This window comes from Mus caroli, chromosome 5 (genome assembly GCF_900094665.2).
Source record: "Mus caroli chromosome 5, CAROLI_EIJ_v1.1, whole genome shotgun sequence".
Taxonomy (NCBI): Eukaryota; Metazoa; Chordata; class Mammalia; order Rodentia; family Muridae; genus Mus; species Mus caroli.
This window is the reverse complement of record NC_034574.1, coordinates 68,496,970-68,511,111: the sequence shown is the minus strand read 5'-3', so window position 1 is coordinate 68,511,111 and position 14,142 is coordinate 68,496,970. Positions and strand designations below refer to the sequence as shown.

The 14,142-nt window shown below is 48.1% G+C and overlaps 1 protein-coding gene across 2 annotated transcripts in view; it reads right to left on the bottom strand.

The window, feature by feature from the left end:
* The window catches only part of Kit (KIT proto-oncogene, receptor tyrosine kinase), a 79,612-nt gene extending 68,519 nt beyond the window's left edge, over positions 1 to 11,093 (bottom strand). For both annotated transcript variants that reach the window (XM_021163090.2, XM_021163091.2), the window contains exon 1: positions 10,966 to 11,093. In XM_021163090.2, coding sequence (XP_021018749.1) covers positions 10,966 to 11,032 — 67 coding nt within the window. In that variant the 5' untranslated portion in view covers positions 11,033 to 11,093. The remainder of the gene's footprint in view (positions 1 to 10,965) is intronic.
* Between the last annotated feature and the right edge of the window lie 3,049 nt (positions 11,094 to 14,142).

The window sequence follows — 14,142 nt, the reverse complement described above, 5'->3', positions numbered from 1 at the left end:
GCACTGGTGGTTCTTCCAGAGGTCCTGAGTTCAGTTCCTGGCAACCACATGATGGCTCACAACCATCTGTAATGGGATTCTGGCATGTAGGTGTGCATGCAGATATAACATCCATATACATTAAATAAATATTAAAAAAAAAGAACATTTGAAACATCTCCCTCAGCTATATAAGGAGAACATTATGGTATATTCTAAAACAAAGGGTTCCAAATCTTCAGACTGACAAAACTCCCAGGCACACTCTAAAGATGCCCCAAAATCCTGAAGGTAGGGGATGCCCCAGTGTTTCAATTCTGATTTGGTCCCTGTCCTATATGACAATCAAAAACTCAAATAACAATCTGCTGGGTCAGCCCTTCTTGGGAAGGCAGTGGCCCCAAATCACCCCAAAACTCCCACTGACCTCCACTCCATCCTTGCAAGCCCAGCTCCTGTCCCCACCCTCTTAGTTTGCCCTCTCAGGCCTTCCTCTGCTTGTCCCTTCACTAACCAGACACCGGTCATTAAGTCTAAATTCAGCAGATTTTTGTAAGACGAGCCTTCACATTTCTTTCTTTACTCTCTTTCCCTCCCTGCTTTTCTTGGCTCTTTTTTTTTTTGGGGGGGGGGGTGTTGAGACAGGGTTTCTCTGTATAGCCCTGGCTGTCCTGGAACTCACTTTGTAGACCAGGCTAGCCTCGAACTCAGAAATCCGCCTGCCTCTGCCTCCCGAGTGCTGGGGTTAAAGGCGTGCGCCACCATGCCTGGCTTTTTTTCTGGGCTCTTGAGAGGAAAGAATTCACTAGAACATAAGCCCCTGGTGTAGGCTATTCACTGCTATATCCCCAGCCACGTTTAATAGCCACTCATACCGGCTCTGTTCAAGAACAGCACCACAGAAGGCGCTGTGCTGGCCAGCAGCTGACACTGCTGCTGTCCCTTGTCACTTCCTGTGTCAGGAGATGCTCCCTGCCCGCTGGCACTCGCTCTCCCAGCCCCTTATGGAGACAGCGGTTCTAAACTGGATGATAATTTTAAGTTAATGTCCCTTGAAAAATGCTGGAAATGTAAATTAGGCAACACATTCAGATCTGAAGAAGAAACTCACAACCCCTTCTACATATGCTAAGCTTATTTTAAAAACTGGGGCGGTGGGTCCTCTTCTATCAAAGTGATGCTTTCTGGTTCTGGTACAGCCCAGAACATCCCTACTATTTCCCTGCATTAAGCGTACGTATTCTATGAAAAGAAATACAGGAACATTCAAGGACAAATTTGCTACTAGCTACTCTAATGCCTTCACATTAAGAAAACCAAAGCTGGTTGTGCGGCATGGGCTTACAGTGTCAGCACTGGGGACGAGGAGCAGAAAGATCAGGGGACTGAGGCCCACCCGGGCAGCATAATGTGTACCAGGCTAGCCTGAGCTACATAGTGAGACCTTGTAGATTAAAAACAAAAAAACAAAAAACAAAAACCGGTCCACATGGTATTTATCAGTCAATCAAATATCACCACACTTATTAAATAAAAAAAAAAATCTTTCCAACAACAGTGGAGGATATCCACACCATGACAATTAGGATGGAAGTGGAAACACATTTAGAATAATTCTACCACCTAACAATTACCTTTAAAATACCTGTCTAGTTTCTCAGAGAAGAGAAAGGCTTTTAAAATACAATTCTATTCTCCCTTTTAAGCATACACTAACCTTGTAGGATGACAGCCACTAGCCTGAACACTTCTAATATCCACAGTACATTCCCACCCCACCCCACCCCCGCCCCCAAATCTGCACTGGATTCCATTCGTTGAATTCTTCCACCCAATAGAGACACAGTCACTGCTGCGGAAGTCCACTGTGGCCACCCTCTCCTTTGTTCTCAGGCACAGAGCAATCTCTCCACTTAAGAGTTGACTATTATATACAAATTACAGGTAGTGTCAGAACGTTTGGGAGTGCCCCTTCCTAAGCCTTTGAAACACCTCAAGTCGTCTGAGGCAAGCTGGATATCCTGCCTCACAACCTGAAGACACAGGCGGAGGTCGAGACAATAGGATCCCCTCTGTTTCATTTTCTAGTGACCCTCGAGGTCAAGGGTGAGGTATTATTCCCAGGTAAGGGTCAAGGAGCTACATCTTCTCCTCGGTGACTGTATGCTGCCCGTCTCTGCCAGTTCCAAAGCCAATTCTAGTTTCCCAAACCCCAAACAAAATACAGTCCATACACCCAGAAATGTGCTCATTCCTGGAAACATGGACTGCCTATGACCTACCATTCTTCCCAATACTGTTTTAGAGAGGGGTCCCACCAGCATACCTAAGAGCCTTCTAAGACAGGAGTGGCCCTGGAATCAGGTAAGACCTGGTGCATGCCAGCCCCAGCATAGATCTTGCTCATCCTTTGGTTTACAAGTTCAAAAGAATTCAAATTCTTAAAAAGGCTTCTTTTAAAACCTGTTGCATACCCTATTTCTCATCTCACTAGAGATTTGTCAATAAGCGAAGGGTGGGAAGTCATCTCTTTGCCACTGTCAGGTGTTTGGATATCTGTAATCATGGCTGGGAGAAGCTTGCCGAGGGTGGCGGGGAGGAATGAGGAGCAGTGTAATTAGTCAGGGACCCAAAAACAACTCGGTTCAAACCCGCACTGGATTTGCATGATACATATACAGACATAACCACATGCACAAGTGCGATGCATACTTTTCCATTTTTTAAAAGTTATTTCTCTGAATAGGCAATTACTTGACCAGATTTCATTTACAAAAAAACTCACTGCATATGGCATGTGGGAAGCGCTTCAATCTCTGAAGGAGTCTGAAAATCCAGGTGACCTAAAGATTAGCCCTATCACCTTGCACCCCATCTTCTAGAGCGTCTTTCTACGGGAGCCTCTAGGCTTGCTCAAAAACTTTTGCTGTTCAGACACTGACTGAATGGCAGGCCCCCCTTCAAGATTTATTTCAGGTCCCCAGAATACCTCTGAACCCACCGTTCTACTCAAGGAGTGAAGCCTTGCCTTCTAACCCAGCTGTAAGGCATATGACCAGACTGTCAACTAAATTTGCTGACACCTGACATTCCAGTGGGTCTGCCCATCCCTGATGCCCCTTAGACCCCCACCTTACACATATCATCATTCATTCTTACACAATGTTATTGACCAGAAGTTAGTGAACAAGCAGAACTGAGGTCTCTACCACCTTACTCCAGATCACTGGTTGATCTACTCTGTGATTTTGAATCATGACTGTGGAATGACCAAAGGGAAGGGAGGATGGAACAAAGAGTCGTGGGCAAGCCACAGAAGGAGCAAGGCACCCCAAGCATCAACAGAAAAGGAGAGTCGGGCGGTGGTAGTACACACCTTTAATCCCAGCACTTGGGAGGCAGAGGCAGGCGGATTTCTGAGTTCAAGGTCAGCCTGGTCTACAAAGTGAGTTCCAGGACACCCAGGGCTATGCAGAGAAACCCTATCTCCAAAAACCAAAAACCAAAAACAAACAAACAAACAAAAAAACAGAAAAGAAGGGTGGTGCTGCATCCTGAATCCTACATCATCACCGCTGAGCATCCTTCATTCAGCTCCTACATCCCTGCTGAGCATCCTGCATCCAGCTGAGCTATTTTCTGCCTGACCACAGTGCAGGGTGATTCCAACACAAGGGAGACCCCAACAGCACACCACCACCCATAGGTGAGGATTGATCTCTCTAGACCTCAGACTTCCTCCGTTCCCTTATCTTGGCACTCCACTCACTACGTGGCACTGTTTGCTCCGTGGTTAGATGACCGACCCCCAACAGATCAATAACCTATTTTTAGGCTGTGGCTTCCTCACTGGCTGTTTTCCATGGAGCCAAAGACCTATGAGTCTTCACACTACATCTGAGAAACACCACGCAGCCAACCAAGTGAGGAAACAAACATAGCCAGCTATTTTCCCATTTCCAAACTACATTACAAGGATTGCAGACCATAAAAGAGACATCAAGCCAAACTGAATTAGGTGGGAAAGGACCATATCAAAATGACATCTGGCTTTCCTCCTATCTCCTGCAGAGATTAACCAACCATGGTAGTCTTTTTCAGCCCACAATTAAAAAAAAATTTTTTTTTTCAAAAAAAAAAAATCCCAGTTTCCTTCTGAAGCAAGAAAGCCACTGGCAACTAGTGCCATTCTTGTCAGAGACTATAAATACTTGAAGACTGACAGCCACTAAACCAACCTTCCTTCCCTTATCATCCCCAGGACTAATAAATCCAATTTCTTTACATTGCCTTCAAAGGACTTGCTTTCCCAAACTGCTCATCAGCTCTGTGTCAGAGTCTACACCCAAAACACCCGTTTTATTCCCACCTCCACTGGACAGTTCCTTTCGTGACATCTCTCTTTCTCTCATATGACCAGGACACACTTAACACAAGAGTTCTTCATAATCCCCCAAATCCTCTCATAATAGCGTTGAGTCAGAGTTTGAGACTTTGGGGTTTCATTTATTTCTTACATGGACCTGACCCAAAAAAGAATTTCATTGACAGCAAGCTTTGTGTCTGTGAAATTGAGTCTGAGGTAAATGTAACCCAAGCCCAGTGGGGCCCAGCACCTTGCTCTTTCCCTCAAAGAGCCTCATCCCACTCTCAGCCTGCCCTGTGACCCCTACCCGCCACCATCCACCACTACTCCCAGGGACCTACACCAGCTGAACCCCAGTTCTCCTTCCCTTCTAGGTGAGTGGCAGGTTGTGCCAACTGCATGCCCTTGGGTCTCTCGGGCTTTCTCTCTCATTTCCAGAGTACACCTAACGGACAGGGCTTCCCATCCTTTGTAAGGCATATGACCAGACTGTCAACTAAATTTGCTGACACCTGACATTCCAGTGGGTCTGCCCATCCCTGATGCCCCTTAGACCCCCACCTTACACATATCATCATTCATTCTTACACAATGTTATTGACCAGAAGTTAGTGAACAAGCAGAACTGAGGTCTCTACCTCAAGAGACCTAAGAGTACAAATGAGTTGTCCTTCTGTGCTCTTTCCCATGAGCACGCGCCTCACATTCTGAGGTGAGACACCCGTTCTATAATAGCCCTCCAAAGCGCCCCCTTGAAAGATCATTCACAGTCTCCAGAAGGTAGAGCTAGTCCAAGTGCCCACCAGCAACCTACATACAACAGAATGAAAACTATTCAGCCTTAAAAGGAGGGAACCCTGGCCAGGTCTGGTGACACATGCATGTCCTCCTGGCACTAGAGAGACAGAGGTAGGACTATTAGGAGTTAAGTTGGTTTGGTCAACACGGCAAGACCTGTCTCAAAACTACAAACAAACATGACACTCTGGCCTTACACCCACAGAAGACCCCAGAAAACGTTACGGTGCTAAAATAAGCCAACCAGAAGAAGACAACCGTTGTGGGGTCTACTTAGACCAGACACACAGAACAGTCCAGTGGCAGTAATAGCCAGGGGAGGGGTGAGGAGTTCTCTAATAGGCACAACATTTCAGTTTTGCAAGATGAAGTAATAATGCTAGTTTCATAACAATATGAGAGTACTAACTACCCTGAACTGTGCATTCTGAAAAGTTAAAGGGGTCGATTTTAGGATAAACACATTTTAGTTAAAAAACAAAAAGCGAACAAACAACAACAACAAAAAACCCTCTCCCTTCATCTTGACCTCCTATCGTAAAGATAGCCCATGTTTTGGAGCAGGTCATGGCTCTGCTCCACACTGCGCTTAATTGGACAGAAGGCGAAGCAGGTGGCCCCAACTGGTGACCTTGTTCCCAGTCAAGTCCACCTTGGCCTGGCCTTCAAGGCCTTCTTCACAATCTGGACCAAGCTCAACCCTAAGTAAACGCCCTCCCTCCCCATTCCTTGAGGCTAATCTAATCTGGGGCCACATTTCTACCTTCTTATCCTCCATTTCCTTAACCTTCAGCCATCTGACCAGACCAAAGACTAGATGTTCCTCAAGATCTGCACATCTCACGGAGAGTCTCTCTTAACTCTTCCAACTATCACAGCAGCAGATGTTCGGCTCCCCTTCTGTGAGGTGCGTGCTGTCTTATCTCAAAGTAAGACCTCCTGTGCGGATGTCTACTGTCCCCTAGTCTCTGCTAATACCGCCCAACTAGACTTGAGGCTCCTCTCTTTAAAAATGCTACCATCCCTCACCCCCATGCATATGCACCCCCCAGTGTTACTCTGAGAGCGTCCCTCCCACCCACCAGAGCTCCTATCTGCTGTCCCTGTGAGGCCCCAGCAGAGGCTTGATAAACTTCGTTAAACTGATATACAGTGTTTGCTAGCCTTGCCTGTGCTTAAAGCTTGGTCCAGAGAGTGGCAGAGCCGTTAAGGCAGTGGTTTCCAGCCTGCTGTGGGTCTGAACCCAGCCAAGGGCAAGTTCGTGAGGATCCTGTACGCCTGGGGAAGTAGTCCAGGAAAACCCCTCCAATTCTGTGTCTACGAAGCCATTTATGTAGAGTAAAAGGCCCCTGGGACCAGAGGAGGGGTTTGCCTGGATTCTTGACCCCCAAACTTTTATCCCAAACTCTGCCCTTTGGTGGGAAGTCAAATAAGGGGATGCCAACTACAGAGGTAGGGAAGGCAGCACGCATCAATAGATTTTTTTTAAAAAAACCTAGTCATTGAGGCATAAATTTCATCTTAATACCAAAAACAAAACAAAACAAAAAAGCCAAAAAGTACAAGCAGAGTAATCTTCTTTTAGACCACTTGTATTTTTTTTCTCTAAGAGACTAAGCTGAAAGAGGGCGATAAAATCCAAGCGCGCTGGAGACCACCCACTTCCTCTGAGGGGCTCCCGCACTAAGCGCACCTCACACAGAACCTCCAGCAATCAACCCCCAGCTTCTGCACCCTGACCCCCTTCCCCCCTTATACAGATGTGGAAAGCGACCCTCAGGAGGGTTAAACATCTGGTCCCTGATCACATAGCCAGTAAGTGGGATTCTGGGATTAGAACTCACAGATGTTAATTCCAGAAACCAAGCTCTTAACTCCGATGCCACCTGCCCTAAATAGTATTCAAACTTAGTTACATTGTGTAGACAGGCTGGAAGCCTAGCCATCAAGGTGTACCCGGAACACATGCCACAGCCAAGAGGGAACCTGCACGGTATAGGTGGAGAAATGATCAGGTCAGAGCATTCAGTAGGCACCCTGTGTTTTCTAGAAGCATCCAGTCAGCCGAACAAGCATGCCCACGAGCTGGCTACTGGCTTCAAACGACTTTCTTTCTCAGAGACTGAAGTCAGATGATGGCTCACACATCCATGCCCCCAAACAGCCAGCAATCTGAGCCAGGAGGCTAGTCTTGCTCCCAGGTCTGTCTCTCTCTCCTTTTTCAACAAGAGCCTTGCTGGATTAATTAGCCCTCCATTCCAATGTCTCCCTCCCACTGGCAACTTCCTTCCAAGCTCTGCTTGCCCCGTGAAAATACCGACTGGTGCTGTTGAAGCTGCATATGAAATTTTGCATACTTGGATCCCGATAAATGTCTTTTAATCCCACTTTTGGAAAAGTTACCACACATGACTACAGCACTTTCCACACCCCAGCCTGCCAACTCTTGAACCTAATTCATTCTGGAGAAACGAAACTGTGCCCTTGCCACCTAGATCCAGCTAAGAATCGCTCTGGACAGCAGCATGGCTGGTTTGGCTCATTTCCTTGCGCCCTTTCTTTAATCGGCTGGAGGATCCTGGAGGAAATGACTCAAGACTCCTAAGAGTAACTTCTAAGGACTGTCAACAACAGTGGCAAAAACCCATGACCAAAACAACATCTGCAACTTCAGTGAGCGACAGGGAAGCCCACAAAACACTTGGCACATTCCTGATAAGAATCTCTCTTCTGGGACTGCGGTGAGTGGTCACTGTATTTCGCCGTACTTGGTCACACGGTAAACAGCCGCTGATATCATCAGCCAGTTATCAGGGACACATATATAATGCTGTAGTCGTTGCTATTTGAGGGGGGGTGGGAATGGTTTTCAACTCCATTTTAGAGATAACTTATCCTCCTTTTTCCCCACCAAAACCCTCATATGATAGTCTTAAACGCCCCTACCCAAACTATACAGTAGTGGATCCTCGTAGCAAATTAACCCACTCAAATTGAAAAGACCAAAATGTGCTAAGACAGGTCGCCTGAAGTCCTCTTAGCCAAAGCAGCAGTCCTGGGCCCCCAGAACCACCAACAGAGATGGACGTATAGTAGCCACTCATTAAATACTTTTGTCTTACTTTACAACACATTCTGGTGAGTTGTATAAATGGATGCACAGTTGGGCATATGGAGCTGAGCTCCAGCTCCTTCACTGGCTGTTTTGGGCAAGTGACTTACTCTCCTATTGGAAAACAATGGTGGAATAGGAATAGACGCTGTAGTGGTCTAACCTCCTAGGCCCCTGAGTACAGAAATGGCAGGCAAAGCCCTCAATATGTGGGGGCTGGCAGACATTTACTGATTGTGAAGCCCCAAGTATGCACAAAACACATCCATGATATGATATTTAAAGCACAGTAGGAAGAGTGTTGCAAAAGCATGGCATACATGATTTATAACGTCATACGAATGTGTGGATGGGTGGGGAGAGCCCAGAATGGGGGAGACGTGGAATTATTGAGGATCTCTTCAAGGAACTATCAGATTATCTCCAGCAGGATCATAAGCCAGAATGCCAGGTGCGTGAATGACCATGAATGACTAGGGACTTGCACCTGCAGGAACAGGAGGTGTGGGGAGGGGGAGGAGGTCTGATTCACTCTTCTAGGACCATCCTGTTGAGCTGTAAACGCTGTGAATGCCCCGGAAGGAGGGGTTACTGCGGAGCAGGCACTGGTTAGCCCTCCAAAGGTTACAGCATAAACAAAAACACAAAACTGCTTCCTGCAAAGCCTGGAGCAAAACAGTAACACACACACACACACACACACACACACACACACACACACACACACCCCAAATGGCCCTTAGACAAGAAAGCAGCTTTCTGAAATCCTGAACTCCTCAGATCCTTCGTGATGCAAATGTCTTCAAGTACCTTCCGTGGAAACCGAAGCCCCCCCAACACACACCCACTCCCAATTTAAATGACTGCCCAAGGACACATAACCAAGGAGGCACAATGGCTGAAAAGGAGGCCTGAAACTGGAGAGACAGAGAAAGGAATTACAACACACCACCCTGTGCCAGGAATCAGACCTTCAAATTCCCTTTGCCAAAAAGTTATTGGCCAGAGCACACTAATCAGGGGGGAAATGCAAACCATTGACTCGTTTCTGTTTTTAAAAGGGAACTGTGATCTTTGTGGCGTTCCACCTTGCTCTAAAGCAGAACAAGGTGGAAAACGTAAAGATCACTGGGGTCATTTTCAGCTAAGTGGTCAAATATGCCTAGGAATCTGAACACTCATTTGTGACCCTTGGTGACACCCCCCCCCCTCTGTGCGCGCAGAGGTCCAAATGCAAGACTTCCCCCACAAAAAAGCCCTCTCCAGGCCTTTCAAAAGCATCTAGGGAGTGAGATCTGGAAAACGCAGTCAGCGGTGGGCTCGAAACAGGTCACAGAGATGCTGGCCATCTGACGCCTTATTGCAGCGCGCTGATTGTCTCTAGCCTATAGCATCAAGGTAACCTTAAAGGGTTTCTGGTTTTTGTTTTGAAAATGACCTGGAAGGGAGCAGGGCTTCAGGACTAACCAGGCAACCTGCACGGGCAGTGCACCAGCGACACCTGGCAAAAAAAAAAAAAGGGGGCAGGGCTGAGGAGCTCCAGGAACCTGAAGATCTTGAGACCCAAGTTACCCTGCAGAGGTAACAAGATTTTCCAACAGCTTGAAGAAACAAATGCTATTTGCAGAAAGCTTACCCCTTCTCCCCCACCCCCTAGCCTCCCCAGGCAGCCCTGAGTATGGCTATCACGTGGGAGAGGTGTCTGGATCTCGGGATTCCCCTCCAAAAAAAAAAAAAAAAAAAAAAAAAACGGCCACCTGCGATTACAAGTCGCACACACTGAAACCAGAGGTTTCCAAAGCTGGGACGGACTGACTCGGTCCTGGTCCAGCGCGCACGAGGTGGCAAGAACAGCTGCGTCCCCTCACGCAGTCCCTGCTTCCCAGAAGCTGGCGACCAACGTAGGCTACAGCAGCTCCCCGGCGCGTGGCAGCAACGAACACCGTGCGGCTGCAGAGAGGGGCGAGCCCCTAGCACGAGATTTACAAAAGGAAAAAGTCTGCAACCTAGCGGCTGCTCGCCACACGCCCGGCTCAAGTTGTCCCTATAGCCGCCACCTACAGGCTCGTGGGGTCCCGCCCCAAAGCCTCACGCCGCGTGCTCCCCGTGCAAAAAAAAAAGGGGGGGGCAAGCAAGCCCGAGATTCGTCTCCACGGGTGGCGCCGCGCACGATGAGAGCAGCTGCGGTTGAGTCCCCAACACTGTGCACAAAGAGCGCCCGAGGTGGGGAAGCAGCGGCCGCAAGAAAAGGCTCTCCAACTTTGCCCGGCGTGCGTCCGGGGACCCATGGGCTGGTTGTCCCAGGCGTCGGTCACCCACGCGCAACTTTTAACAAAAAGGAAGCCGTGGCCGCACCTCGCTCGGAGAGAGGACGCTCTCGGTGCGAAGCCCGAGGCCGCCCGCCCCTGCCACCCGCGCGCAGTCGGCACAAAAGCATCACCAAACTCGCCCGCAGCCTGCAGCTCGCTGCCCGGGTTCCCAGAAGACCCTCGGTCCTGGGTCTCCACCACCCGGGCTGCGGTCTCCCAGCGCAGGTGAGCGAGGCGGGCCACCAGAGTCCCGCGGCCGCCTACCACCTTCGCGGTGGCTGTAACATACAGGCATGGGAAAGCCAACAGCTACCACTCCGGACGCACCCAGGTGGCACCCCTCCCAGACCCGGGCTGCGCCCACAGAGGGTGCAGTCCTCTTGTCTGCCGCTCTTTCCCACCTGTCTGGCCACGGAGCAGGACCAACAGGACGCAGAGCAGATCCCAGGCGCCGCGAGCGCCTCTCATCGCGGTGGCTGCGCTAGACTCTGAGCTCCTCTCTCTGCTACAGCTCTCGCCCAAGTGCACGGAGCGCGGCAAAGCCGAGCCCCCAGAGCCACTAGCGGCGCGCGACAGCCCCTCCTCCAGCCCTCCTCCCAGCGCGTGGCCACGCCCCTCCCTTCTCCCGCCTGGGTCGCACTCCCTCCCGCTGCCTAGTGCCCGGGGCTCTCGGGCTGGAATAAGCTGATCCCGAGGGCGCTGTGCCCTCTAAGACCAGGAGCCCCCACAGGCCCTCCACCCTGGATCCTCTTCCTCCCAGTACTCTCCCTCCATCGGTGGTCCTTCAGTTCAGGCTGCTGGCTGGCCACGCAGGTGCTGCCCGCGCTTTGTGAAGCCCAGCGCCACGCGCGCATTAGGTATGGGCCAGCCACCTGGCAGGTGCTCCCTAGACAATAAAGGACAACCACCAGTCCCTCCAGCAAGCTCCGGAGCGAGGAGAATATATTCGGCTTATGGTGGAGGTGTTACTAGTCGGGATTGCCGGGCGAAGGGATTAGGAAACTGGGTCCCCAACATTTCTTTCTGTTCCTGTTGGTAGAGGAGGACGGAACGTGGCGCCCCTGACCTCAGTAAAAGGCCGAGCCCACGTTTAAGTAATTTTTCATGCTCAGTTTCTCCACCTGCTGCGAAACCTGTTAAGAATACAGCTGATTTCTATTGGCCAGCGTGGACCTCCGCCCAGCCAAGCTCCTGCTGAGACTTGTGGAAACTGGGCCAGTGGACTACAGAGAGGCATCCTGTGAAGGAGTTAGCTTTGAAACACGGTTTTTAAAACCTATTAGCATTTGGGTGCCTTTTCTCTTGTGTTAATTATTTTTTTAATCTCACTCTCAACCCACCCCCCCCCACCCCCGCGTGCCCCTTTCCCCAACTCGCTCTGACTGTGGTCTGCCTTAGGAGCAAGATAAAAGTAAAATAATTTCCTTTTAAAGTTTTTTTTTTAATGTGTATAAGTGTTTTACTTACATGAATATGTGTGTGTGTGCCACGTGTGTGACTAGTGCCCAGGGAGGTCAGAAGGATGTCAGATCTCCTGAAACTGGAGTTATGGATGTTTGTGGATCATCTTGTGGGTGCTTGTAGCCCAACTACTCTTAACTTGTTCTTGTTCTTTGTTTGTTTGTTTGTTTGTTTCGAGACAGAATTACTGGCTGTTCTGGAACTCACTCTGTAGACCAGGCTGGCCTCGAACTCAGAAATTCGCCTGCCTCTGCCTATCAAGTGCTGGAATTAAAGCCCGGCCAACTTTCTTGTTCTTAACTATTGACCCATCTCTCCAACTCCTAAAGTAATTCTCTTAAGACAATTTCTACCTAGGGACATTTCACAGTCACTGTGGCTATCCGTAGGTGGACAGTAACAATCTGCTCTGTAGAGGGTTTTTATAGTATCCTATTATCCAGGTCTACAGTTAACATTATGAAGTAGAGAGGATAAACGTTTGTTTTGGGGGTTCTTTAAGTGCCCCAAAATTGTACACTTAATAGTGTTTGAGTGTGAGACCTCAAACCAATATTTTTTCTGGTATCATGTTTCCCAATATATTTTCTTATAATTTCTTTGTTTACTTATTTATTATTTGTTTATTGAAGTTACCACATGTGGGTGTCAGAGAAGAACTTTCAAGAGTGTGTTCTTTCTTTCCACTGTATAGGTCCTGGGAGTCAGGCACCTTCCAGCTTGGTAACAAGTGCCCTGGGTAGTCCCAATGAGTGGTCTCACTGGCATCCTGACAAATGAATTAAACAGCCCTACAGAGAGCTTAAAAGTGTAAACGAGGGCAGACACACACCGCCACAAAAATGTAATAAATAGGTAGGTAGGTAGATAGATGGGTGGATGGATGGATGGATGGATGAGTAGATGGGTGGATAGATAATTCAAACAATTTTTTTTAAGAATGGAAAAACAAAAGGGAGATAATCACTGGGAAAAAATAACAATTTAAATACACGTGGCCTCTTTGAGTATCATCAAGAATAATATATCACTTCCCAGCTTTCTGACATCATTTAATATTGAAGCCATCCTTTTGGATATTGACAAGCTTAAGAAAATTCATTTTCCAAACTATTCACTTAAAATGTGTCAGTACTAGAGAATAATCAAATGATCCAGGTATATAACTGCCTCTCCTGACACCACTTGATGTGTTCCTTCAAAGTGCACTTTGGAGCACCTTCGGGCCAGCAAGGAGGGGCAAGGCACTGTTAGTAGATGTGGCCCCATGCTCACCATCCCTGGGATCTGAGATGGGAGCCCTGCCCAGCATCCTATTAACCAGTTCTGGTCATGCAGTTGCAGAGGGGCATTGAGCTACACTTTCCTCTTGGGTTGACAGACGTAACCCAATACTCCTAAACTTCTAGGATCTTGATTTACTTCTAAAATCCATCTTATGTTAAGAAAAAAAAAAGGCTACTATGAGTTAAAAGATTAACATTATGCCTGAGAGAGGAAAAATTACATTTTTTCTTATTCAATCAACTGACTTTGGAGAAGATAGCATCTCCAGAAGTGTGTTGAAAAGGAAACCATATTGCAATTTAATTCCAGGCAGAAATTTCTGTTCGGAAAAAAAATAAAAGCAGAGTAGGGAATTATACTGTTCTAAATTGTCATCGGCGTTTACCACTCAACAAACATTATTGAATGCCCAGACTTGCCAGTAGGCACCAAGGCCTACACACAAATTAATAAGACAAGATCCCGGCCTGTAGGAATTCACCATGTGACAGGGAAAACAGCCATTCTGATAAGAAGCAATAACATCTGAGAATAGAACTCATGTTGAGCCAGGACACTCCACAAGGCCATATTGGCTAGTAGAATATTGAAATCTTATTGCACTGATTTGTTTTTAAAAGCCACCCCCTAAGCACATCCTAAGTGGCCCCATGTTCCAACCCACTCCTGAGACACCCACCTCACATCTCCTTAGAGCCAGCAATTACAGGTTGAACGCGGCGCACAGCAGAGAGCCTCCAGGACCTGTGCTTTTAGGGTTGTTAGCTATTTTCAATAGGACCCCCTGCCTGCTTTGTACTGCAAGAAGACATGTGCAAGGTGCTATTAGT